The sequence below is a fragment of the Heptranchias perlo genome, chromosome 9 (assembly GCF_035084215.1).
Source record: "Heptranchias perlo isolate sHepPer1 chromosome 9, sHepPer1.hap1, whole genome shotgun sequence".
Lineage (NCBI taxonomy): Eukaryota > Metazoa > Chordata > Chondrichthyes > Hexanchiformes > Hexanchidae > Heptranchias > Heptranchias perlo.
The window spans coordinates 8,891,755-8,915,857 of record NC_090333.1 but is presented as its reverse complement, the minus strand read 5'-3'; the positions used below and the strand labels follow the sequence as shown (position 1 = coordinate 8,915,857).

The 24,103-nt window shown below is 48.5% G+C and overlaps 1 protein-coding gene across 1 annotated transcript in view; it reads right to left on the bottom strand.

Annotated features, from left to right (window-relative positions):
* Positions 1 to 24,103, bottom strand: part of ttll7 (tubulin tyrosine ligase-like family, member 7) — a 170,987-nt gene that overhangs the window by 119,858 nt on the left and 27,026 nt on the right. Inside the window, exons 4-5 of the mRNA XM_067989644.1 lie at positions 11,907 to 11,974; positions 11,425 to 11,583 (exon numbers count right to left, since the gene is read on the bottom strand). Of these exons, the coding sequence (XP_067845745.1) occupies positions 11,425 to 11,583; positions 11,907 to 11,974 (227 nt within the window). The remainder of the gene's footprint in view (positions 1 to 11,424; positions 11,584 to 11,906; positions 11,975 to 24,103) is intronic.

Genomic DNA, 24,103 nt, shown 5'->3' with positions numbered 1-24,103 from the left:
GGAGAGCTGAGCTAAGAGAGATCGGAGGGGGATAAAGGGGGGCCCGAGAGCGGGAGAGCTGAGTGAGATCGGAGGGGGATAAAGGAGGGCCCGAGATCGGGAGAGCTGAGCTAAGGGAGATCGGAGGGGGATAAAGGAGGGCCCGAGAGCTGAGCTGAGCTAAGGGAGATCGGAGGGGGATAAAGGAGGGCCCGAGAGCGGGAGAGCTGAGCTAAGGGAGATCGGAGGGGGATAAAGGAGGGCCCGAGAGCAGGAGAGCTGAGCTCAGGGAGATCGGAGGGGGATAAAGGAGGGCCCGAGAGCGGGAGAGCTGAGCTAAGGGAGATCGGAGGGGGATAAAGGAGGGCCCGAGAGCGGGGGAGCTGAGCTAAGGGAGATCGGAGGGGGATAAAGGAGGGCCCGAGAGCGGGGGAGCTGAGCTAAGGGAGATCGGAGGGGGATAAAGGAGGGCCCGAGAGCGGGAGAGCTGAGCTAAGGGAGATCGGAGGGGGATAAAGGAGGGCCCGAGAGCAGGAGAGCTGAGCTAAGAGAGATCGGAGGGGGATAAAGGGGGGCCCGAGAGCGGGAGAGCTGAGTGAGATCGGAGGGGGATAAAGGAGGGCCCGAGATCGGGAGAGCCGAGCTAAGGGAGATCGGAGGGAGGATAAAGGAGGGCCTGAGATCGGGAGAGCTGAGCTAAGGGAGATCGGAGGCGGATAAACTGAGACCAGCGGCCGAGTTCCAGAGGTGACATCTCCAGTGAAAAAGTGACGCGGCGCAGGGGAGGCAGCTGATTGGTGAGTAGGTTCAGGTGAGTATTTCTACTATTCTACAGTGCAGTAACTAAAGTGAAAAGAAAGGTAAGGTCTGCAGGTCTTATAGCTAGTAGCGTTTTTTAGTGAATCAAGGTCCCTCGTGTAGTTAACATTCTCTAAATTAAGAGTAATTTAGAGGAGTAAACTCCTTAAAGGGAGTACCTAACGAGCTTAATCTAAGGCAAGTCATGGCAGCAGATCTCGCACCCGTGATATGCTCCTCCTGTGCTATGTGGGAAGTCATGGACACTACCGGTGTCCCTGGCGACCATGTGTGCAGGAAGTATGTCCAGCTGCAGCTACTGGCTAACTGCATTTCAGAGCTGGAGCTGCGGGTGGATGCACCGTGGAGCATCCGCGATGCTGAGATTATCGTGGATAGCACGTTCAGTGAGGTGGTCACACCGCAGGTAAAGATTACGCAGGCAGAAAGGAAATGGGTGACCGCCAGGCAGAATAAAAGGACTAGGCAGGTAGAGCAGGAGTCCCCTGGGGCCATCTCCCTCTCAACAGATATTCCACTTTGGATATTGTTGGGGGAGATGGCTTATCAGGGGAATGCAGCAAGAGCCAAGACCGTGGCACCACGAGTGACTCAGCTGCACAGGAGGGGAGGAAAAAGAATGGGAGAACAATAGTGATGGGGATTCCACCTTAAGGGGAACAGATAGGCGTTTCTGCGACCGCAGATGTGACTCCAGGATGGTATGTTGCCTCCCTGGTGCTAGGGTCAAGGATGTCGCGGAGCGGCTGCAGGACATTCTGAAGGGGGAGGGTGAACAGGCAGAGGTCGTGGTTCATATTGGTACCAACAACAACAGTAAAAAAAAAGGGATGGGGTCCTGCAAGCAGAAAATAGGGAGTTAGGAAATAAATGAAAAAGCAGGATCTCTAAGGTAGTAATCTCACGATTACTCCCAGTGCCACGTGCTAGCGAGAGCAGAAATAGGAGAATAGACCAGATGAATGCGTGGCTTGAGAGATAGTGTAGGAGGGAGGGATTTAAATTCCTGAGGCATTGGGACCGATTCTGGGAAAGGCGGACCCTGTACAAGCTGGACGGGTTGCACCCAAGCAGAACCGGGACCAATATCCTCGCGGGGGCATTTGCTCGTTCTGTTGGGGAGGGTTTAAACTAGTATGGCAGGGGGATGGGAACCAAAGGTCAGGTACAGATAGGACAAATTCAGACCAGGAAACGAGAAATAGAAAAGCAGTTAGTGAGGTAGTTTGCGATTCGTTAAATAGTGTTCAGCACAGGAATTTGACGGGGTTAAAGGGTATATACTTCAATGCAAGGAGTATTACAAACAAAGCAGATGAGCTAAGGGCACAGATAGACACATGGCAGCATGATATCATTGCTATAACGGAAACCTGGCTTAGAGAGGGGGATAATTGGCAGCTCAATATCCCTGGATATAAAGTTTTTAGGCAGGATAGAGTGGGTGATAAAAAAGGAGGAGGGGTAGCATTATTGGTTAAAGAATCAATTACAGCTGTGAGAAGGGATGATGTGCTAAATGGATCAACAATCGAGGCCATATGGGTTGAGCTAAGAAATAAAAAAGGGGCAGTCACACTAGTAGGAGTTTTTTTTTATTCGTTCACGGGATGTGGGCGTCGCTGGCAAGGCCGGCATTTATTGCCCATCCCTAATTGCCCTTGAGAAGGAGTGTACTATAGACCCCCGAAGAGCGAAAGGGAGATAGAAGAACAAATATGTAGGCAAATTTCTGAGTGCAAAAATAAGAGGGCAATAATAGTAGGGGACTTCAACTACCATAACATCAACTGGGATACAAACAGTGTGAGGGGCACAGAGGGCGCAAAATTCTTGATCGGTGTCCAGGAGAACCTTTTTAGCCAGTAAGAGGGGATGCAATTCTAGATTTAGTCCTGGGAAATGGAGGTGGGCAAGTGGGTGAAGTGACAGTGGGTGACCATATCGGGGATAGTGACCACAATTCAGTTAGTTTTAGCATTATTATGGAAAAGGACAGAGTTAAATCAGGAGTAAACGTTTTAAATTGGGGGAAGGCAAATTTTACAGAACTAAGAGGTGATTTGGCAGAAGTGGACTGGACGCAACTACTTGAGGAGAAATCAATGGCAAGCCAGTGGGAGGCACTAAAATGTGAAATTCTACGGGTACAATGCAGACACATCCCCTCAAAAGAAATGGTGGAACTGCCAAATTTATTGGAAAATGTGAGGTTTTGCACTTTGGCAGGAAAAATCAGAGAGCAAGTTATTATCTTAATGGCGAGAAACTGGAAAGTACTGCAGTACAAAGGGATCTGGGGGTCCTAGTGCAAGAAAATCAAAAAGTTATTATGCAGGTGCAGCAGGTGATCAAGAAGGCCAACGGAATGTTGGCTTTTATTGCTCGGGGGATAGAATATAAAAACAGGGAGGTATTGCTGCAGTTATATAAGGTATTGGTGAGACCGCACCTGGAATACTGCATACAGTTTTAGTCTCCATACTTAAGAAAAGACATACTTGCTCTCGAGGCAGTACAAAGGAGGTTCACTCGGTTAATCCCGGGGATGAGGGGGTGGACGTATGAGGAGAGGTTGAGTAGATTGGGACTCTACTCATTGGAGTTCAGAAGAATGAGAGGCGATCTTATTGAAACATATAAGATTGTGAAGGGGCTTGATTGGGTGGATGCGGTAAGGATGTTCCCAAGGATGGATGAAACTAGAACTAGGGGGCATAATATTAGAATAAGGGGCTGCTCTTTCAAAACTGAGATGAGGAGAAACTTCTTCACTCAGAGGGTAGTAGGTCTGTGGAATTTGCTGCCCCAGGAAGCTGTGGAAGCTAAATCATTAAATAAATTTAAAACAGAAATCGACAGTTTCCTAGAAGTAAAGGGAATTAGGGGTTACGGGGAGCGGGCAGGAAATTGGACATGAATTTAGATTTGAGGTTAGGATCAGATCAGCCATGATCTTATTGAATGGCGGAGCAGGCTCGAGGGGCCGATTGGCCTACTCCTGCTCCTATTTCTTATGTTCTTATGTTCTTATTTAGAGTCCCCTGGTTGTATAGAAGTATACGGGGCAAGATAAAGCAGAAAAAGAAAGCTTATGACTGTCACAGAAAACTAAATACTGCAGAAAGCCGAGAGAAGTATAGAAAATATAGGGATGACGTAAAAAAGGAAATAAGGAAAGCAAAGAGAGGGCATGAAAATATATTAGCTAGTAAGATTAAAGAAAACCCCAAGATGTTTTATCAGTACATGAAGAACAAGAGAATAGCTAAGGAAAAGGTGGGACCTATCAGGGATGATAAGGGTAACTTTTGTGTAGAAGCAGAGGATGTGGGTAGAGTTTTAAATGAATATTTTGTCTCCGTATTCACAAAGGAAAGGGATGATCCGGATGTAGTAGTTAAAGAGGAGAGGTGTGAAATATTGGATAAGGTAAACATAACGAGAGAGCAAGTACCAGAGGGACTGTAATGCTTGAAAGTTGATAAGTCACCAGGACCGGATGGATTGTTTCCTGGGCTATTGAAGGAAGCCAGGGAGGAAATAACGGATGCTCTGAGGATCATTTTCCAATCCTCACTGGATACAGGGGAGGTACCGGAGGACTGGAAGACTGCGAACGTAGTACCGTTGTTTAAAAAGGGTACGAGGGAAACACCGAACAATTATAGGCCGGTCAGTCTTACCTCGGTGGTGGGCAAACTATTAGAATCAATACTGAGAGATAGGATAAACTGTCACGTGGAAAGGCATCTTTAATCAGGGATAGTCAGCATGAATTTGTTCAGGGAAGGTCATGCCTTACAAATCTGATTAAATTTTTGAGGAAGTGACAAGGAGGATTGATGAGGGTAGTGCAATGGATGTTGTCTACATGGATTTTAGTAAGGCATTTTACAAGGTCCCACATGGCAGACTGGTCAGAAAGGTAAAAGCCCATGGGATACAGGGAAATGTGGTGAATTGGATCCAAAATTGGCTCAGTAACAGGAAACATAGGGTGAAAGTCGATGGATGTCTTTGCGAATGTAAATCCATTTCCAGTGGTGTGCCACAGGGCTCAGTGTTGGGTCCCTTGCTGTTTGTGGTATATATTAATGATTTGGACTTGAACGTTGGGGGTATGATTGGCAAATTTGCAGACGACACAAAAATTGGCCTTGTAGTTGATAGTGAAGAGGATAGCTGTAGACTCCAAGAAGATATCAATGGGTTGATGGAGTGGGCAGAAAAGTGGCAAATGGAGTTCAACCCGGAGAAGTGTGAGGGCAAACAGTAAAAGGGAATACGCAGTAAACGGGAATATATTGAGAGAGGTAGAGGAAGTGAGAGACCTTGGAGTGCATGTGCACAGGTCCCTGAAGGTGGCAGTACAGGTAGATAAGGTTGTGAAGAAGGCATACGGAATGCTCTCCGTTATTTTCCGAGGTATAGAATACAAAATCAGGGATGTAATGATGGAACTGTATAAAATGCTGGTAAGGCCACAGCTGGAGTATTGTGCGCAGTTCTGGTCACCACATTACAGGAAGGACGTAATTGCTCTGGAGAGAGTGCAAAGAAGATTTACAAGAATGTTGCCAGGGCTTGAAAATTGCAGCTACAAGGAGAGATTGGATAGGCTGGGGTTGTTTTCCTTGGAGTAGAGGAGGCTGAGGGGTGACTTGATTGAGGTGTACAAAATTATGAGGGGCCTTGATAGAGTAGCCAGGAAGTACCTGTTTCCCCTAGCGGAGAGTTCAAGAACTAGAGGACATAGATTTAAGCTGATTGGTGGAAGGATTAGAGGAGACATGAGGAAAACTTTTTTACCCAGAGGGTAGTGGGTGTATGGAATTCGCTGCCCGAATTGGTGGTTGAGGCAGGGACCCTCAACTCTTTGAAAAAGTATCTGGACCTGCACCTAAAGTGCTGTAAGCTGCAGGGCTACGGACCGGGTGCTGGAAGGTGGGATTAGAATGGGCACCTGGTTGTTCTTGAAGCCGACACGGACACGATGGGCCGAATGGCCCCCTTCTTTGCTGTATCTTTTCTATGGTTCTATGGTTAAATAGTAAAGTATTCTACAGACACAAACTACAAAAGAAAAATCAGGATAGGGATGCAGAAGATAAACTCACAGGTAATGATAACGCAATGGCAGAAATATTGAATAATTACTTTGCCTCAGTATTTACCAGGGAGACTTACAAGGTGTGCATGACATTGAAAGAAGAGATCAAAAAAGATATAAAGATATTTAAGACAGAAAGGAAAAGATAATTGATAAATTAATGAAACTTAGAGAGGATTAAACTCCTGGTTCGGATGGATCGCATCCGTACATATTAAAAGAAGTTAGGGAAGAGATAGCAGAGGCACTATTACATATACATAAAAATTCATTAGGAAAGAGAATAGTGCCAGAGGACTGGTGGACAGCTAATGCTATTAGGGATGGGCAATAAATGTTGGCTTCGCCAGCGACGCCCATATCTAATGAACGAATAAAAAAAAAATTCCTACATTTAAAAAGGGAGATAGAACAAGTCCTGGGAACTGTAGACCAGTTAGCTTAATGTCAGTGGTAGGAAATACAATGGAATCTTTACTGAAAGATGTAACAGAAAAACATCTAGAAAATGAAAATATAATGAAGAATAATCAGCACAGATTCCAAAAGGGAAAGTCATGTTTGACCAAACTTATTGAATTCTTTCAAGAAGTAACAGAAAGAGTAGACAAGGGTAATGTCGTAGATGTGATATATCTGGATTTTCAAAAGGCCTTCGATAAGGTACCACATTGTAGGCTCATGACTAAGGTCAGAGCATGTGGAGTCAGGGGACAGTTAGCAGAATGGATAGCAAGCTGGCGACAAAAAAAGAAACAGAGAGTAGGGGTTAAAGGTGGTTACTCAGACTGGCAAAAGGTGGGAAGTGGTGTTCCACAGGGATTGGTGCTGGGACCACTGTTGTTCACCATTTACATTAACAATTTGGACTCCAGAATCGGAAATACAATTTCAAAATTTGCAGACAACAGCAAATTGGGGCTTATAGTTAACACAAAGGAAGAATGCATCAAAATGCATGAAGACATTAATAAACTTGCAGAATGGGGGTGTAATTGGCAAATTAATTTCAATGTAGATAAGTGTGAGTTGGTGCATTTTGGTAGGAAAAATAAAGAGGCCACATACTGCTTGGGTAATAAGAGTATAAACGGGATAGAGGAGCAAAGGGATCTGGGGGGAGAGATACACAAATCACTAAAAATAGCAATGCAGGTTAATAAGGCCATTTTAAAAAGGCAAACCAAGCACTAGGGTTCATTTCTAGAGGGATAGAATTGAAAAGCAGAGAAGTTATGTTAAACTTGTATAGAACCTTGGTTGGACCGCATGGAATACTGTGCACAGTTCTGGTCTCCATATTATAAGGAAAAAGAGGCATTGGAGAAGGTGCAAAAAAGATTCACAAGGGTGATACCAGAACTGAGAGGATATATTTATCAGAAGAGGCTGGGGCTCTTTTCTTTAGAAAAAATAAGGTTGAGGGGTGACCTGATAGAGGCCTTTAAGATAATGGAAGGGATTGATAGAGTAGAAGTAGAGAAAATTATTCCACTCGTGGGTGAGTCCAAGACTAGAGATCATAAATGTAAGATAAATCTAATAGGGAATTCAGGAGAAACTTCTTTACCCAAAGAGTGGTAAGAATGTGGAACGCAGGAGTAATTGAGGCAAATAGCATAGATGCATTTAAGGAGAAGCTAGATAAGCACACAAGGGAGAAAGGAATGGAAGGATATGCTGATGGGGTTAGATGAAGTCGGGGAGGGAGGAGGCTCGTGTGGAGCATAAACACCAGCATAGACCAGTTGGGCCGAATGGTCTGTTTCTGTGCTATAGACTCGATGTAACAGCATGGGCTTTACTGCCAATGAGGCTCTAGTGAGATTCCTGAACCGTAGTGATTCAAAAAAGCTGGCAGCGGCATCTCCCTCTTAAGGATAAGCCCCTGGACGATGATGGCTGGTGGCGGATGAGGTCGATGTAAGTTCCAATACTACAAAGATTTTTATGGATATTTTTACTGACTTGTCAGTGGGGATGACAGTGATCTCTGCCACTCAGACTGCACCAAAGACTGAGGCTTGTAATCTTAATAATTGTGCGCCCTCAAAAAAAACTGAAACGCAACTTTGACTTTTCAAAGTAGAAGAACGAAAAATCAACTCCTTTCTTGATGTGTTGCAAAAGACCAAAAAAAAATTCATTCTCTATCCCCTTCCTGCCTGTGCAAGAAGAACCCTCTCCCCTTCCCCCCCCACCCCAGCCCCACCCACCCCACCACCAGCTTTAGGCATCAACGGCACGGTGACCCCCAACTGAATGACTCCCTATACGTCCTTTACCGACTGCCCTCTCTCTGTACCCAATTGGCACCCTGATCCCAAATCATTCCACCAAAGAAACAGAACTATGCCGACAAACTTATTACATCAATGGATGCTCCTGGAAACGATAGTTAAAGCAACACTATTTTTCAATTAATATAAAATTGATGTCATGCGAAAAGGAAATTAACTCTAGGTCAAATAATACTCCAACATTTCTAAAATCTAGTCTATCTATGTTCATACTTTAAGAATAATTGACTGAATAGCCAACCTCCTGACACTGAAACCTACCATTCAGCACTTATCTTCGATTACAGTACATTTCTAGTCTTTTTTTTTTGCGTGTGAATTTTGTGCTCATTAAAGCGAGGGCTGTTAGTGCCAAGAAAGGAACACTTTCCATTTCGGGCAATCGGTGTCAGCATCAAGTACACCCCAGGGAGGTACCAACACAGTTAGATGCAGAATAAAGCTCCCTCTGCTCTAAAGTAGGCACTGCTCTTCCTGAGGTTATCTGAGGTGCAACTTCAGCAGAGCAGCCACTGATGTGATATTTTTTCTACTTCTCACATCTGCTATCCTGCGGCCTATCTGAGTGAGTTTGCCAACAGTGCCAATTAAAGTCTCATTAGTGGCAGCTTTGAGCAGTGGGTCCTTCCCTACTAGGGACTGAGTCATAACAGCGGAAAGCATCAATCGCAGCCTTGGACCAATTCTGTCCTCGTTCAATGATCACACGTGGGCACTTTCCAGCTAGGGTCGCTGAACAGTTGTCCTAATCCCTAATGCCCACCCCGTTCCCATATCCCTTTATTCCCCACTCCTTCAACCACTTAACTAACCTATTCTTAAATGTTGACAAGGTCTCTGTGTCAATCACCAACTCCGGTACATCGATGGGAGGCGTCAAAAGAAAGGAAGAAAATCAATAAAAGTAGCGACGCAGGTTAATGAGGCCGTTTAAAAAAAAGCAAATCAAGCACTGGGGTTCATTTCTAGAGGGATAGAGTTGAAAAGCAGATAATTTATGTTAAACTTGTATAGAACCTTGGTTAGACCACACTTGGAGTACTGTGAACAGTTCTAGCCTCCATGTTATTAAAAGGATATAGAGGCACTGGAGAGGGTGCGAAAAAGATTCACAAGGATGATAACAGAACTGAGAGGATTTACGTGTCAGGAAAGGCTGGACAGGCTGGGGCTCTTTTCTCTAGAAAAGAGAAGGCTGAGGGATCTTTAAGATTATGAAAGAGTTTGATAGGGTAGATGTAGAGAAAATGTTTCCACTTGTTGGGGAGACCAGAACTAGTGGTCACTAGGTCATTAATAAATGCAATAAGGAATTCAGGAGAAACTTCTCAACTCAGAGAGTGGTTAGAATGTGGAACGCACTACCACAAGGAGTAATTGAGGTGACTAGCATAGATGTTCAAGGGATATGGGGATTGGGCGGGAAAGTGGAGTTGAGTTCGAAGATCAGCCACGACCTTATTGAATGACGGAGCAGGCTTGAGGGGCCGTATGGTCTACTCCTGCTCCTATTTCTTATGTTCTTATGTATTTAAGGGGAAGCTAGATGAACGCACGAGGGAGAAAGGAATAGAAAGATATGCTGATAGGGTTAGAGGAGTGGGCGGAGGCTTGTGTGGAGCATATACACCAGCATGGACCAGTTGGGCCGAATGGCCTGGTTTTGTGCTGTAGACTTGACGTAATTCTATGTAACTATGAAAATGCTTTCCCGCAGAGAGAGAGGATTTTAGAGCAAGCCAAACCTTGTTGTTAACTCAGCCTGGCGAAGTCCGTAGCAATCTCATCTCTGGAGCAGAAAATTGTGGGTTTGAATTGATAGGCTAGTACCATAAAATCATACCACACAGGTCATTCGGCCCATCACTGTCTATTTCTCTGCTCTCTAATGCAAGGGGCACTGAGGCATATCTCCTGTTCAGATCAATTAACTCAGCGTGCTGCAGGAATTGACGCTGGGGCCTTCTGGTCTGTGTGGCTCAGTGCCCAGTGAACACTGGGGGAGCTGCAATTGTATGTCATGTCAGAGGCTGCTGCCTCCAACTATTTCGTAACAGAAAATGGTTTCATTTAAATTCGAGGATATTCAGGGCACTCGCAAAATGAAATCCATTGCAGCAGCTCGGTCACGTTGCTTTAGCAACTCATCTGTTCCCCAAAAGAAACTGCAGCTTTTACTGTTTGACCCTGAGCTGAGCTTCCGACCCCATATCCGCTCCATCACCAAGACCCACCTCCGTAACATCGCACATCTCTGCCCCTGCCTCAGCTCATCTGCTGCTGAAACCCTCATTCATGCTTTTGTTATCTGTGGACTCAACTATTCCATTGCTCGCCTGGCCGGCCTCCCATCTTGCACCCCCCCATAAACTTGAGCTCAACCAAAACTCTGCTGCCCGTATCCTAACTCACACCGAGTCCCGTTCTCCCATCACCCCTGTGCTCGCTGACCTACATTTGCTCCCGGTCTGGCAACGCCTCAATTTTAAAATTCTCATCCTTGTTTTCAAATCCCTCCGTGGCCTCGGCCCCTCCCAATCTCTGCAACCTCCTCCAGCCCTACAGCCCTCCGAGATCTCTGCGCTCCACCAATTCTGGCCTCTTGCGCATCTCTGATTTTCATCGCTCCACCTTTGGCGGCCGGGCCTTCAGCTGCCTAGGCCCTCAGCTCTGGAAAAACCTCCCCAAACCTCTCCGCCTCTCTACCTCTCTCTTCTCCTTATGTGGCTCGGTGTCAAGTTTTATTTGTTAACACTCCTGGGAAGCGCCTTGGGGATGTTTTACTACGTTAAAGGCGCTATATAAATGCAAGTTGTTGTTGCTGCTGCAAAAATACCATCCTGCGATGTGATAGCTGGAGGGTAAGGGCTGAAATCATGATGGCATTTTGCGCCCACACGTGCATTGGAAATGCATCACCATCGCATTGTTTAAGAGCGCAGTGTCCTGCAGACAGCTGGGTGCACATCTGCTACATCCAACGTGACCCGGTGCAAAGAATCCCTTTCCCATCAGGTCGGGCAGAGTGCTTTAAGACACATAACAACCCTGACATGTTCAGAATCTCTCAGCACTCTCCAATTCGCTTATGATGCAGTGGAAATGGTGCAGGCTGCCAGTTCATTGACTTCCTTGGGGGCAGGGGTGAGGGGTGGGGGGGGGGGGGGGGGGGGGAGATGAGCGGAAAGCTTCAGATCAAAAGGCTTAACGTACCCGTGACCCATCGCTCCGTTGGCCGGCTTGACTATAAACGTCTTCTGTCTGCGCTTCTTTCGTAGCTCCTTCACGCAGTTCTGGAACTGAGTGTACTCTGCGGGGAAGATCCACGTCCTGGGAGTGAAGCAGTATTCCTGAGACTGGCTCTTGATCATTCTGAGAGCAAACAGAAGGAATATAAAGGACGGATCCCCATGGGGCGAGCGGTCTAAGCTCAAGCATTGAACTCCACCGGGGTGAATTCTCAACAGAAATCAATGGAAACGTAAATCGGGCGGGTTGTAAAACGGGCGGTCCCAGGGTGTGGTAAATCCTCCAGGACTAGGTCCGACCAGAGTTGGTGACCCCACCTGTGTACATCACCTGTGTGTAGTCAGGTTTTAGCATTTCTCGCACAGAGCTCACTCAATAATATTATCCAATGCCAATGCCAACTCCCATGAAGACTGATACCGTGCCCCGTAGCATGCGTCACTTACTTGGCCATGTTTCTTGCCAGACAGTCCTTGCGGCAAATCTCTCCCATTCCTGGAAAATGGTTGATCCTCTGTAAGGAGAGATAAAATAACTATTGCATACGGTATCAGTAGTGGGTCACTGAGTCAGATAATCATACAGGGTCTTCGACTAACATTGTATAGCACAGCCTGCTTCATACATGCATCAATGTTGTGGCTCAGTTGGTAATACTCTTACCTCTGAATCAGAAGGTTGTGGGTTCAAGGCCCAACTCAGAGACTTGAGCACACAATCCAGGCTGATACTGGGGACACTCAGTGCAGTACTGAGGGAGTGCTGCACTGCCAGAGGTGCCATCTTTTGCATGAGACATTAAACAGAGGCCCGGTCTGCCCTTTCAGGTGGACGTAAAGATCCCATGGGACTAATTTGTGAAGAAGAGCAGGGGAGTTCTCCCCCATGTCCTGGCCAATATTTATCCCTTCAACCAACATCACTTAAAAACAGATTATCTGGTCATTATCACGTTGCTGTTTGTGGGACCTTGCTGGTTGCAAATTGGCTGCTGCGTTTCCTACATTACAACAGTGACTGCACTTCAAAAGTACTTAATTAGCTATAAAGCGCTTTGGGACGTCCTGAGGTCATGAAAGGCGCTCTATAAATGCAAGTTCTTTGTTTCTTTTTCTTTATTTCTGTGGTAAGTATACCCCATGAACATGTATATAGATCATATGCAAAGAGAACTGTAGAATACCAATCATATTCTATACATAGTTCCTTTTCAATCATTTCTATTTCCAATCCCCCCCCCCTCCACCATTCCTCACTCCCAGTTCTGAAGATGTCGGGGTGCAGTTCCGCAGGCTCCACGGTCACCAACGGCCCTCCGCCGCCGCGCCCAAGGTGGCCGTTCTTCGCGTGAGGCCTAGACGGTGAAAGGGTATAGTTACAAGTCCACGCTGCCGGCCGAGAGCCTGGCCCCGGGGGGGGGGGGGGGGTGGGGGGGCCGCGCAGATCAGGATTTTCGGGCGCTTGCTGCCCGCCACGTTCTGAGCATTAAAGGGCTGTACGTGCGTGCGTGCGTTCATCAAGTGAAGACAGCGATTCCCCCGCAGAGACCGAGTGCAGCAACCCCAGTCACTGGGAGCTAGAGTTCCTCTGCTCAGAGCAGGTGCCCTGGGGGCGCCAAATCATAGAATCGTAGAAAAATTCACGGCACGGGAAGAGGCCATTCGGCCCATCATGTCCGCGCCGGCTGAGAAACGAGCCACCCAGCCTAATCCCACTTTCCCGCATTTGGATCGTAGCCCTGCGGGTCACGGCTCTTCGGGTGCACATCCAGGTATTTTTTTTTAAACGAGTTGAGGGTTTCTGCCTCTACCACCCTCTCAGGCAGTGAGTTCCAGACCCCCACCACCCTCTGGGTGAAAATAATTTTCCTCTTTTCCGCTCTAATCCTTCTACCAGTCACTTTAAATCTATGCCCCCTGGTTATTGACCACCCCCCCCTGCTAAGGGAAATAGGTCCTTCCTATCCCCTCTATCCAGGCCCCTCATAATTTTGTACACCTCAATCAAATCACCCCTCAGCCTCCTCTGTTCCAAGGAAAACAACCCCAGCCTATCCAATCTGACAAATATCCCGACATGCGCTCATACCTACGACCTGCCCATGGACCAGTCGCATTTTGTTTTTTTTTAAAAATCACGTTCAAAAGGACAGTCTGGTACCGTCCAGTTTTCAAAATATCAAAGTTACTGGGTGGCCACCCCTGAATTATGGACTGCCTGGTTCAAAAGCAGAAGGAGCTGCACTCCAGACATGCTGTAGGTTAGGGTTCGGGGGGTCCGGGAAGGAGGGTGGGCGTCCTAACTTTTGTTCATATTCTCATTTATTGCTGGGGTTTACTTCCAGAAGGCATTCGGCAAGGTGCCACATAAAAGATTATTGCTGAAGATAAAGAATCTCTGGATTGGGGGTAATATTCTGGCATGGGTGGAGGATTGGTTATCTAACAGGAAGCAGAGAGTTGGGATAAATGGTTCATTCTCGGACTGGCAACCAGTAGCCAGTGGTGTTCCGCAGGGGTCGGTGCTGGGTCCCCAACTCTTTACAATCTATATTAACGATTTGGAGGAGGGGACCGAGTGTAACGTATCAAAGTTTGCAGATGATACAAAGATGGGAGGGAAAGTAGAGAGTGAGGAGGACATAAAAAACCTACAAGGGGTTATAGACAGGCTGGGTGAGTGGGCGGAGATTTGGCAGATGCAATATTGGAAAATGTGAGGTTATGCACTTTGGCAGGAAAAATCAGAGAGCAAGTTATTATCTTAAAGGCAAGAAACTGGAAAGTACTGCAGTACAAAGGGATCTGGGGGTCCTAGTGCAAGAAAATCAAAAAGTTGGTATGCAGGTGCAGCAGGTGATCAAGAAGGCCAACGGAATGTTGCCTTTTATTGCTCGGGGGATAGAATATAAAAACAGGGAGGTATTGCTGCAGTTATATAAGGTATTGGTGAGACCGCACCTGGAATACTGCATACAGTTTTGGTCTCCATACTCAAGAAAAGACATACTTGCTCTCGAGGCAGTACAAAGAAGTTTCACTCAGTTAATCCCGGGGATGAGGGGGTGGACATATGAGGAGAGGTTGAGTAGATTGGGACTCTACTCATTGGAGTTCAGAAGAATGAGAGGCGATCTTATTGAAACACATAAGATTATGAAGGGGCTTGATCGGGTGGATGCGGTAAGGATGTTCCCAAGGATGGATGAAACTAGAACTAGGGGGCATAATCTTAGAATAAGGGGCTGCTCTTTCAAAACTGAGATGAGGAGAAACTTCTTCACTCAGAGGGTAGTAGGTCTGTGGAATTTGCTGCCCCAGGAAGCTGCGGAAGCTACATCATTAAATAAATTTAAAACAGAAATCGACAGTTTCCTAGAAGTAAAGGGAATTAGGGGTTACGGGGAGCGGGCAGGAAATTGGACATGAATTTAGATTTGAGGTTAGGATCAGATCAGCCATGATCTTATTGAATGGAGGAGCAGGCTCGAGGGGCCGATTGGCCTACTCCTGCTCCTATTTCGTATGTTCTTATGTTTCTGTTGCACTGGAGCCTGCCACTGCTATTTGGCTCACGCTAACTATTACTCTTGTCCTGTTTCTCGTGCCAATAGGTCCTGGTCCCCATCAAATTATGGCTCTCTATATTAATCATGTTTGCTCAGCGAGTGCCATTTATTTTGAGTGTTGTGGGTTGGCTTTCTCATTGGGAGTAGGGGCTTGAGGCGTATTCTGGATCCTTGAAAGAGGGCAAGTCTGGTTCAGGTTTGGGGTCAGGATCAGGATCAGGGTTCAGGGTGTTTTGGGTTGGGAGTAATCTCGGATCGGGGTATCGGGTTAGGTTTAGGGTTCGGGGGTTGCTTTTCGCATTGGTAGTTGGGGTTGGGGCCATGTTCTGGATCAGGGAGGAGGGCAAACTCGGGTTCAGGGTCTGGGTTTGGGGTGATTAGAGGGGTTAGGGTTTGAAACTGTATATGGAATGGAGAACACGCATGGAGTGGAAATCATGGGAAACGAAAGAATGAAATGTTGAGTAGAATGGGCCTATACTCTCTGGAGTTTAAAGGTGATCTGACTGAAACATACAAGGTTCTGATAGGGCTTGACAGGGTAGATGCTGAGAGGTTATTCCCCCAGGCTGGAGCGTCTAGAACTAGAGGGCATAGGCTCAGGGTAAGGGGGCGGCCATTTAGGACCGAGATGAGGAAAAATTTCTTCGCTCAGAGTGTTGTGAATCTTTGGAATTCTCTACCCCAGAGGGCTGTGGATGCTCAGTCGTTGAGTATATTCAAGGCTGAGATGGATAGATTTTTGGACTCTGGGGGAATCAAGGGATTCGGGGATCGGGTGGGAAAGTGGAGTTGAGGCTGAAGACCAGCCATGATCTGATTTAATGGTGGAGCAGGCTCGGGGGGGCCGTGTGGCCTACTCCTGCTCCTATTTCTTATGTTCTTAATGAAGGGATGATGTGCATTAATATTGCATTTTATCACTGCTGTCAAAAACAATCAATTTCTTTGAAGTTGAAGGGTATTGTTATGTAGGAAAGCACAGCAAGATCCCACAAACAGTAACGAGATAAATGACCAGAGCTCTGGAGAGAGAGAGCAGATTATTCTAGCGAAGAGCTAACACCGACAGGAATAGGCTGAATGGCCTCCATCTGTGCTGCAAACTTCTTTGCCTACTTCCACCTCTAACATCACCCATCTCTGCCCCTGCCTCAGCTCATCTGCTGCTGAAACCCTCATCCATGCCTCCGTTACCACTAGACTCGACTAATCCAATGTTCTCCTGGCCGGCCTCCCACCTTGCACCCTCCATAAACCTGAGCTTGTCCAAGACTCTGCTGCCCGTATCCTAACTCGCACCAAGTCCCGTTCACCCATCGCCCCTGTGCTCGCTGACCTACATTGGCTCCCGGTCCAGCAATGCCTCGATTTTAAAATTCTTATCCTCATTTTCAAATCCTTCCATGGCCTCGCCCCCCTCCCTATCTCTGTAACCTCCTCCAGCTCTACAAGTCTGCGCTCCTCCAATTCTGGCCTCTTGCGCATCCCCGATTTTCATCGCTCCTCCATTGGCGGCCGTGCCTTCAGCTACCTAGGAGCAAAGCTCTTGAATTCCCTCCTTAAACCTCTCCGCCTCTTTACCTCACTCTCCTCCTTTAAGATGCTCCTTGAAACCTACAAGCTTTTGGCCACCTGTCCTAATATCTCCTTGCGTGGCTCAGTGTCAAATTTTGTTTGGTAACACTCCTGTGAAGTGCCTTGGGATTTTTTATTACGTTAAAGGCACTATATAAATGCGGGTGGTTGTTGTTGTTGTTGTTGTTGTTGATCTGATTTTGGTTGAGGGAGACAAGTGGGCCAGGAAACCAGTCGACTACCTAGTCTTCTTTGAATAGTGCCCCCAGGTCTTGGACATCCACTTGAATCACCAGAACAGGCAAACGGCCTCGGTTCAACATCCCACCTGCGATAACGCAGCACTCCCTCGGCACTGCACCGGAGCGCCGGCCTGGATTATCGGGCAAACAGAGCAACCCCACACTTCCAGCGCGGAGCCTCGCCGGACAGGGGCGCAGATCGGAGATAAGGATTCAAGGCTGTATCTCCGATTATCCAACTGCGCACCTGCTGAGGGAGGCTGTGTTCCGGGAGCACAGGACTGCCCGAGTATGCTCTCGACGGCCCCAGGCCTGGGGGGGGGCGGGCGGGGGGGGGCGGGGTTGAAGCCCCACTCCAGGGACTTGAGCACAGAATGCAGGGCTGACACTTCAGCGGGGCACTGAGGCAGCGCTGCACCGTCGGAGGTGCCGTCTTTTGGGTGAGACATTAAACCGCGGCCCTGTCGGCCCTCTCGGGTGGGCGTAAAAGATCCCGCGGCACTGTTTCGAAGAAGAGCAGGTGTCCTGACCGATATTTATCTCTCAACCGACAGCACTAAAAAAAAAACAGATTATCTGTTCATTATCTCATTGCTGTCTGTGGGACCTTGCTGCGCGTAAATCGGCTGCCGCGTTTCCTAAATATAGTGACTGTATTTCAAATGTCCCGCATTGGCTATGGGACGTCTTGCGGTTGTGAAAAGCGCGACAGAAATGCAAGTTCTTTCTTTCTTAGGGCTTGAACCCACAACCTTGGGTTTTCAGAGCCAAGCGCTGAGGTCTGGCAGCACCCTAACCTCAGCACTGAGCGACAGTGATAAAAGGAGATGTTTAGCCAAAGTCGTTTCACAGGCACCTACTCCAAACAACTTCACTACGTTAACAAGGAGATATCTGCAAAAAGTGATACATTCCTTTATATTTTGTGAAATAAATCAGGAGTTACAAGCAGCCGAATATAAATAGGCACAAAAATTAAACCGCAAAAAAAAATATTACTTTTTTGAAGAGCAGGAACATTTTAAGTGAGGGAAGGATACGATTGTGCCACCTTTCCCAAAATTATAAGCGCAACGGAAAAGCAGTGCTGTCCCCTTGTGGCAGGAAAAAGAAGCACAACATTACAGGCTGAATTTCTCCATCGTGCAGATTCACTCCACACGGAGTCCCAGGCTGGGCAGGGCGGGGGTAGTGGGGGCAAAAAGAAATCAAGCTTTCCATTCCTTCATCGCTGTCCAGCAACGACCTGCTGCAAAGTGCACGGTGGGAGAGCAGGTGATAACTGCATCAGTCTGGGCTGCACATCCCACGGCTGCACAGACTACTGACAGTCACTACGGGCTTCATTTTAGCACCCGCTATCGGGTGCGTTCCTGGCGGGGGGGGGGGGGGGGGCTCCGAAAATCGGGGAATCCCGGAGCGGGTCGGGAGCCCGGCCGAAACCCGCCCACTTCCGGGTTCCCCACAGACGCGCCGACGTGCGCGCCAGCCCCCGCAGGTGGGACTCCCGCAGGCAATTAAAGCCGGCGGGATGCCACTTGACAATATTTATCTAGCTATTTCAGGTCATTAACAGACCTGATTAAGGGATTATGTGAGGAGGGGTGGGATTTTAGAGACAACTGGGACTGTTTCCCATACTGAGGGAAACACTCCCAGTTGAAATGGACGTGTTGCAGCTGTCAGCCTGTGGCAGCTGCAAAGGTCCATTTGACAGGTGGGGGGGGAGACCCTCAATCATTGCAGGAGGCCACTCTGTCACTTGGGACAAAGTTTGGCCTCCACCACCCTCCGCCTGACAAGAAAATTCACCAACTTGCACAATTACCCCGGGGTCCAGAGAAATGCAGACCCCCTCAGATGTACATCTTCCGGATGGGGGCCGCTGTAGCTGCAGTCATGACCTCCTCGGAGGGCGAACAGCATCACCAGCCTCGCCGGCCACGCCGTCCACCTCTGACACGTGGAGCTCCACAACACAGTGCTGTGACACATCCACCTGTACAGCTGGAGGGAGGGAAACCGCAGAGAGAGATGCATCGCAGGGGGCACTACCCTCGCCACAGGGTCCACAGACCGAGGCTCAGCTTCCTGGACCTCTCTGAGCAGCAGTGCACATGGAGGCTCAGAGTCACTCGACATGTAGTCGTAGACATCTGCAGCCTCCTTCATGTCGAGCTGCTCCCGGCTGGCCCGAGCACCATCTTCTTACCTGTCGCTGTCAAAGTCACCACTGCCCTCAACAACTTCTCCTCCGCATCCTTCCAGGGTGCCACCGGGGACATCGCCGACGTCTCTCAGTCGTCTGCACAAAAGAGCCCTGCAAATACACCTACACCCACTCTGCAGTGACACAATGGGTGTCATCAGTTGTGGGTCTTCATTGTGATCCTCAGGAATGGGCATTATTGCACAAACCAGACAAGATTCGCAAAGACGTGACAGTAGTGGTGACAATATAATATGTAATGTGAGTTGGTCGGAAATTCAATATAAGTAAAAACCATGACAAACCCTCAAACACCCTTGTGCATCCCCTTCATGCTCACAACACGTTTGCCTTACGCTGCCTACTGCACATATGTGATGCATGCCCTGTGGCTGCAGCACAGGTAGTGGCAGGTTGAGTGAGGCTGACCGTGAAAGAGATGCATGAGAGGGTGAGTATGAGATAGGGCCATGAGATTGTATAAGGATTGGGTTGAGTGGTAGTGGCTGGATGAGTACTGGCGAGGTGAGTAGGTGCAGGTAAGATGAGGATGAGGTTTGAGTGGGTGTGAGGAGTGATGTGACAGAGTAGTGTTGGCAGTCCAGAAGGAGATGTGGGGTGGGGGCGGTGATATGGCAGACGGAGTGTAGGGGAATGAGTAAGTGTACTCACTTTGGCTGACCTACTTAGGTCATTGGAGCGCCTCCTGCACTGTATGCAGGTGGGCGATATGTCGGTGGTGCAGGTGACCTCCTCTGCCACCTCGAGCCAGGCCTTCTTGGTGGCAGAGGCAGGCCGCTTCCTCCCGCCCGCCGGGGGGAAGATATCTGTCCTCCCCCCCCTCCTCACCCCATCTAATGATACCTGGAGTGAGGCATCATTAAACCTGGGAGCAGCCTTCCCCCTGGGCTGCTCCATGCTGTAATTTTTCCTATTGGTTGCAGCATCAGTCAGTGGAGGACTGCCCCTTTAAATAGAGCTCCTCCAGCTGACAGACCTTACTGCACATGCTCAGTCCGCCCAACACGCAGATCAGCAGCGGGGAACCCGGAAGACCAGGTAAGTGGATCCAATTAGGCTGCGATCGCGCGCGGGGCAGACTGATTTCGCCAGGCGTGTTACCCACGTGCCCAATAGCCCTCCCGCCGCAAACCCGCAGCCCTGGTAACATCGAGCCCATCAACAACAACAACTTGCATTTGTATAGCGCCTTTAACATAGTGAAACGTCCCAAGGCGCTTCACAGGAGTGATTATCAAACAAAATTTGACATAAGGTGATATTAGGACAGGTGACCAAAGAGGTGGGTTTTAGGTAGCATCTTAAAGGAAGAGAGAGAGTTAGAGAGGTGGAAAGGTTTAGGGAGGGAATTTCAGAGCTTAGGGCCCAGGCAGCTGAAGGCACGGCCGCCGACGGTGGAGCGATGAAAATCGGGGATGCACAAGAGGCCAGAATTGGAGGAGCGCAGAGATCGCTAGGGCAGGTTACCATCGATAGCACCTGGGTGCAGTGCAGAAAGGAAAATCGAGAGGTGAGAATCGTACAGCCATAGCGATAGTAGGCCCGACTTTACTTCTATTGGGCCAGGGCCTTGGTGGGGCTACAGAGGAGATTTACCACAATGGTACCAGGGAGGAGGGACTTCAGTTGTGTGGAGAGACTGGAGAAGCTGGGATTGTTCTTAGAGCAGAGACGGTTAAGGGGAGATTTAATCGAGGTGTTCAAAATAATGAGGTGTTTTGATGGAGTAAATCAGGAGAAACTGTTTCCAGTGGCAAAAGGACGCAGATTTAAGATAATTGGCAAAAGAAGCAGAGGCGAGAAGAGGAGGAAAATGTTTTACGCAGCGAGTTGTTATGAACTGGAATGCGCTGCCTGAAAGGGAGGCGGAAGCAGATTCAATAATAACTTTGAAAAGGGAATTGGATAAATACTTGAAAAGGAAAAATTTGCAGGGCTATGGGGAAAGAGCCGGGCAGTGGGACTAATTGGATGGCTCTTTCAAAGAGCCGGCACAGGTACGATGGGTCGAATGGCCTCCTTCTGTGCTGTACGATTTTATGGTTTCAATTAATAGAAGGAAAATGTAGTTGGGCAGGGAAGCCTTGTCGGGGATGAGAGAGTCAGCATCAGCGAGCCAGGTTTCAGACAGATGTTGTTGGTGACTTTGACCGGGGGAAGTTTCATTTCCATGATCAGGACCGAAAGCCGGACCAAAGGGACCTGGACAGGGAGTGGTGAAACAGGTGGCGGTGGCAATGACACATTCGAGAGGAAGGGAAGGTTGGAAAAGGGGTGGCAGATGGCTAATGGGTTGATAATCGCAGTTTTGAGGGTTGGGGGGAGGGAGAGAGCAGTAAACAATGTCACTGAGCATTGGGTTGAGGAGAGATAGTTGAATGGTTAGGAGCTGACTCAGGAGAGGATGGAGGGAGCACATAGTGAGCTTCATGAAAGAGACGAGTCGGATGGGGGCTGAGGAGGAAATGGGGAGAAGCTGCGGGGGGATGGGGGAGGGTTAGGGAAGCTCTGGCGAGGAGGGAAGGAGTCACTAACAACGAGCCAGGCTTCGGTCAGGCCCAAGGTGTGGACAGACTCATTCAGGACACAGGGCGTGCGCCAGGAAAGGGGGTTGAAGCATCTCTGGACGAGACAGCGACGGGTGCCACGGTGGAGGACGCCGAGACAGAGTGGAGGGAAGCTGCAAGTCCCCGCAGGTGGGACTCAAGCCTGTAACGGCTGCAGGAAAGGAGGACAGCAATGGAGGAGCGATGGGTAGGCAGGGGAGGGGGGGCTGGGCGGGGTAGTGGGACCAGCAAGGGCACGAAGCAGTGAGACGAGAAGTGAGAGGGACGTTTTAGGAAGAGAGGGAGAACTGAAGAGATGGTTGAACAGAGAGGAAAGACAATTCAGGTCCGGTGGGTGGCTGACATACGTGTGACGGTGCCTTGCAAGGCAGAAACCTCGAGTTACACTGTACCGGCTGAGAGTTCACATGAGCAAGGTCATGGGAGCCCTGAAGGACAGAGCATCAACAGAGGCTGGGACCCACCTGCAATCGAAGAAGTCCAGGCCTGTCTGGTGGTGCATGTCTGGGGCCTGAGCTTGTTTGTAACGGCCCAGCAATGGGGAATCTGCAATACCGGTGCACAAATTTTGAGTGCTATTCTCTTGCAGGCCTAGCAGCACCGTAAAGGTACCGTATGTGTCGCACCTCTGAGTGCTTTAAGTTATTCCATTATGTACGATCAGTATAAATGAGAAACGATGAGCTTTTCTCAATGGCTTCACTGATGGGGGTCGCCAACCCTCCAGGATCGTCCTGAAGTCACCAGGAATTAAAGAATAATCTCTTGGACGCTGCTGTGAGCAAACCCCAGGCGGAAAAAAATCATAGGGGCATTAAAAAATTGTGGGTTTTTAAAAAAAATTTTCTTTGAACATTTTTGTTTACTAGTTATAAAAATATTGGACGTTGGGGGGAAAAGGCTGTTTGACTGAAAGTCAAGAATCATCCAATCGGGCAATGAAAACTCTATTTGGTTTCCAATTGGCCGTGGGAAGGCTGTGCACCGTGAGTAGGGGCGTGTTGGGCGACCAATGGCGGGGGTGGCAGTTAGAGGCAGGAGGTCATGTGATGACACCTCCAGGAATACGTCCAACCAGAGTTGGCGACCCTACCCACTGCCCAGTTTCGCACTTAGTCATACAAACCAGGAGGCCCCGTGTTCAGCGTCTGGTTTGTGCGGAGTAACGGATCTTGCACAGGCCGGCAATGATACGATTAACTTCGCTGGCAAGAGAGGGACATCATTCAGAACTCCTGCACCTGGTGCAGAGAGAGAGTGTGTGTGTGTGTGTTTTGACTGCCCTGCCAACACTCACTGCTTGGTTTCACACCTGAAGAGCAGCCATTTGGTTGAGGTTCCGGAGGGCTATAAGCCCCCATGGAACTGTACCCAACAAGGAGTCAGTGCCCTCAAGTAGAAACAACAACAACTTGCATTTATATAGCGCCTTTAACGCAGTAAAACGTCCCCCACGCGCTTCAAAGGAGCGATTATCAAACAAAATTTGACACCGAGCCAAATAAGGAGATATTAGGACAGGTGACCAAAATCTTGATCAAAGAGGTAGCGTCTTACAGGAGGACAGAGAGATGAAGAGACGAAGAGGTTTAGGGAGGGAATTCTAGAGCTTAGGGCCCGGGCAACTGATGGCACGGCCGCCAATGGTGGAGCGATTAAAATCGGGGATGCGCAAGTGGCAAAACTTGGAGGAACTCAGAGCTCTCGGAGGGTTGGAGGAGCTGGAGGAGGTTACAGAGATAGGGAGAGGCGAGGCCATGGAGGGATTTGAAAACAAGGATGAGAATTTTAAAATCGAGGCGTTGCCGGACCGGGAGCCAATGTAGGTCAGAGAGCACAGGGGTGTGGGTGAGCGGGACTTGGTGAGAGTTAGGATACGGGCAGCAGAGTTTTGGTTTATGGAGGGTGGAAGATGGGAGGCCGGCCAGGCGAGCATTGGAATAGTCAAGTCTAGAGACAACAAAAGCATGGATGAGGGTTTCAGCAGCGGATGAGCTGCTGATAGGGAAGAGAAAGATTTTTCTAAGCAAATTTACCTTTTGAGCCCTGACCTTCTTTCTATAACCTCCTCCCAGGAGTGTGTGCCAGGTGAGTGCGTAAAACTATGGGAAATATACCATTAAGAACATTAAAAAAAAATGGTCAAGGACAAGAAACATCTGCTCTGCCCATCAAAGATCATCCCTCTGTAAACCTGGATGGCTCCGAACCTGCAACTCAAGCTGGCACACTTCACCTCACAGCACAGAAGGGCGGGAGACAGGTATGTTTTGTCCAAAGGTTAGCAGCAGCTAATGGCGTCCAGGCACAGGTCCCAAACACGATTCAATGACTCAGTGACTGTTCTATCCAAAGGAGATTGTAGGAAAGCATCAGGACACGAAAGTGGAAAATGTTCCAGGTTTACATCCCAGTTTGTGCTGAGTGAGCTGATCTCAGTCAGGACCCAAGCGACACA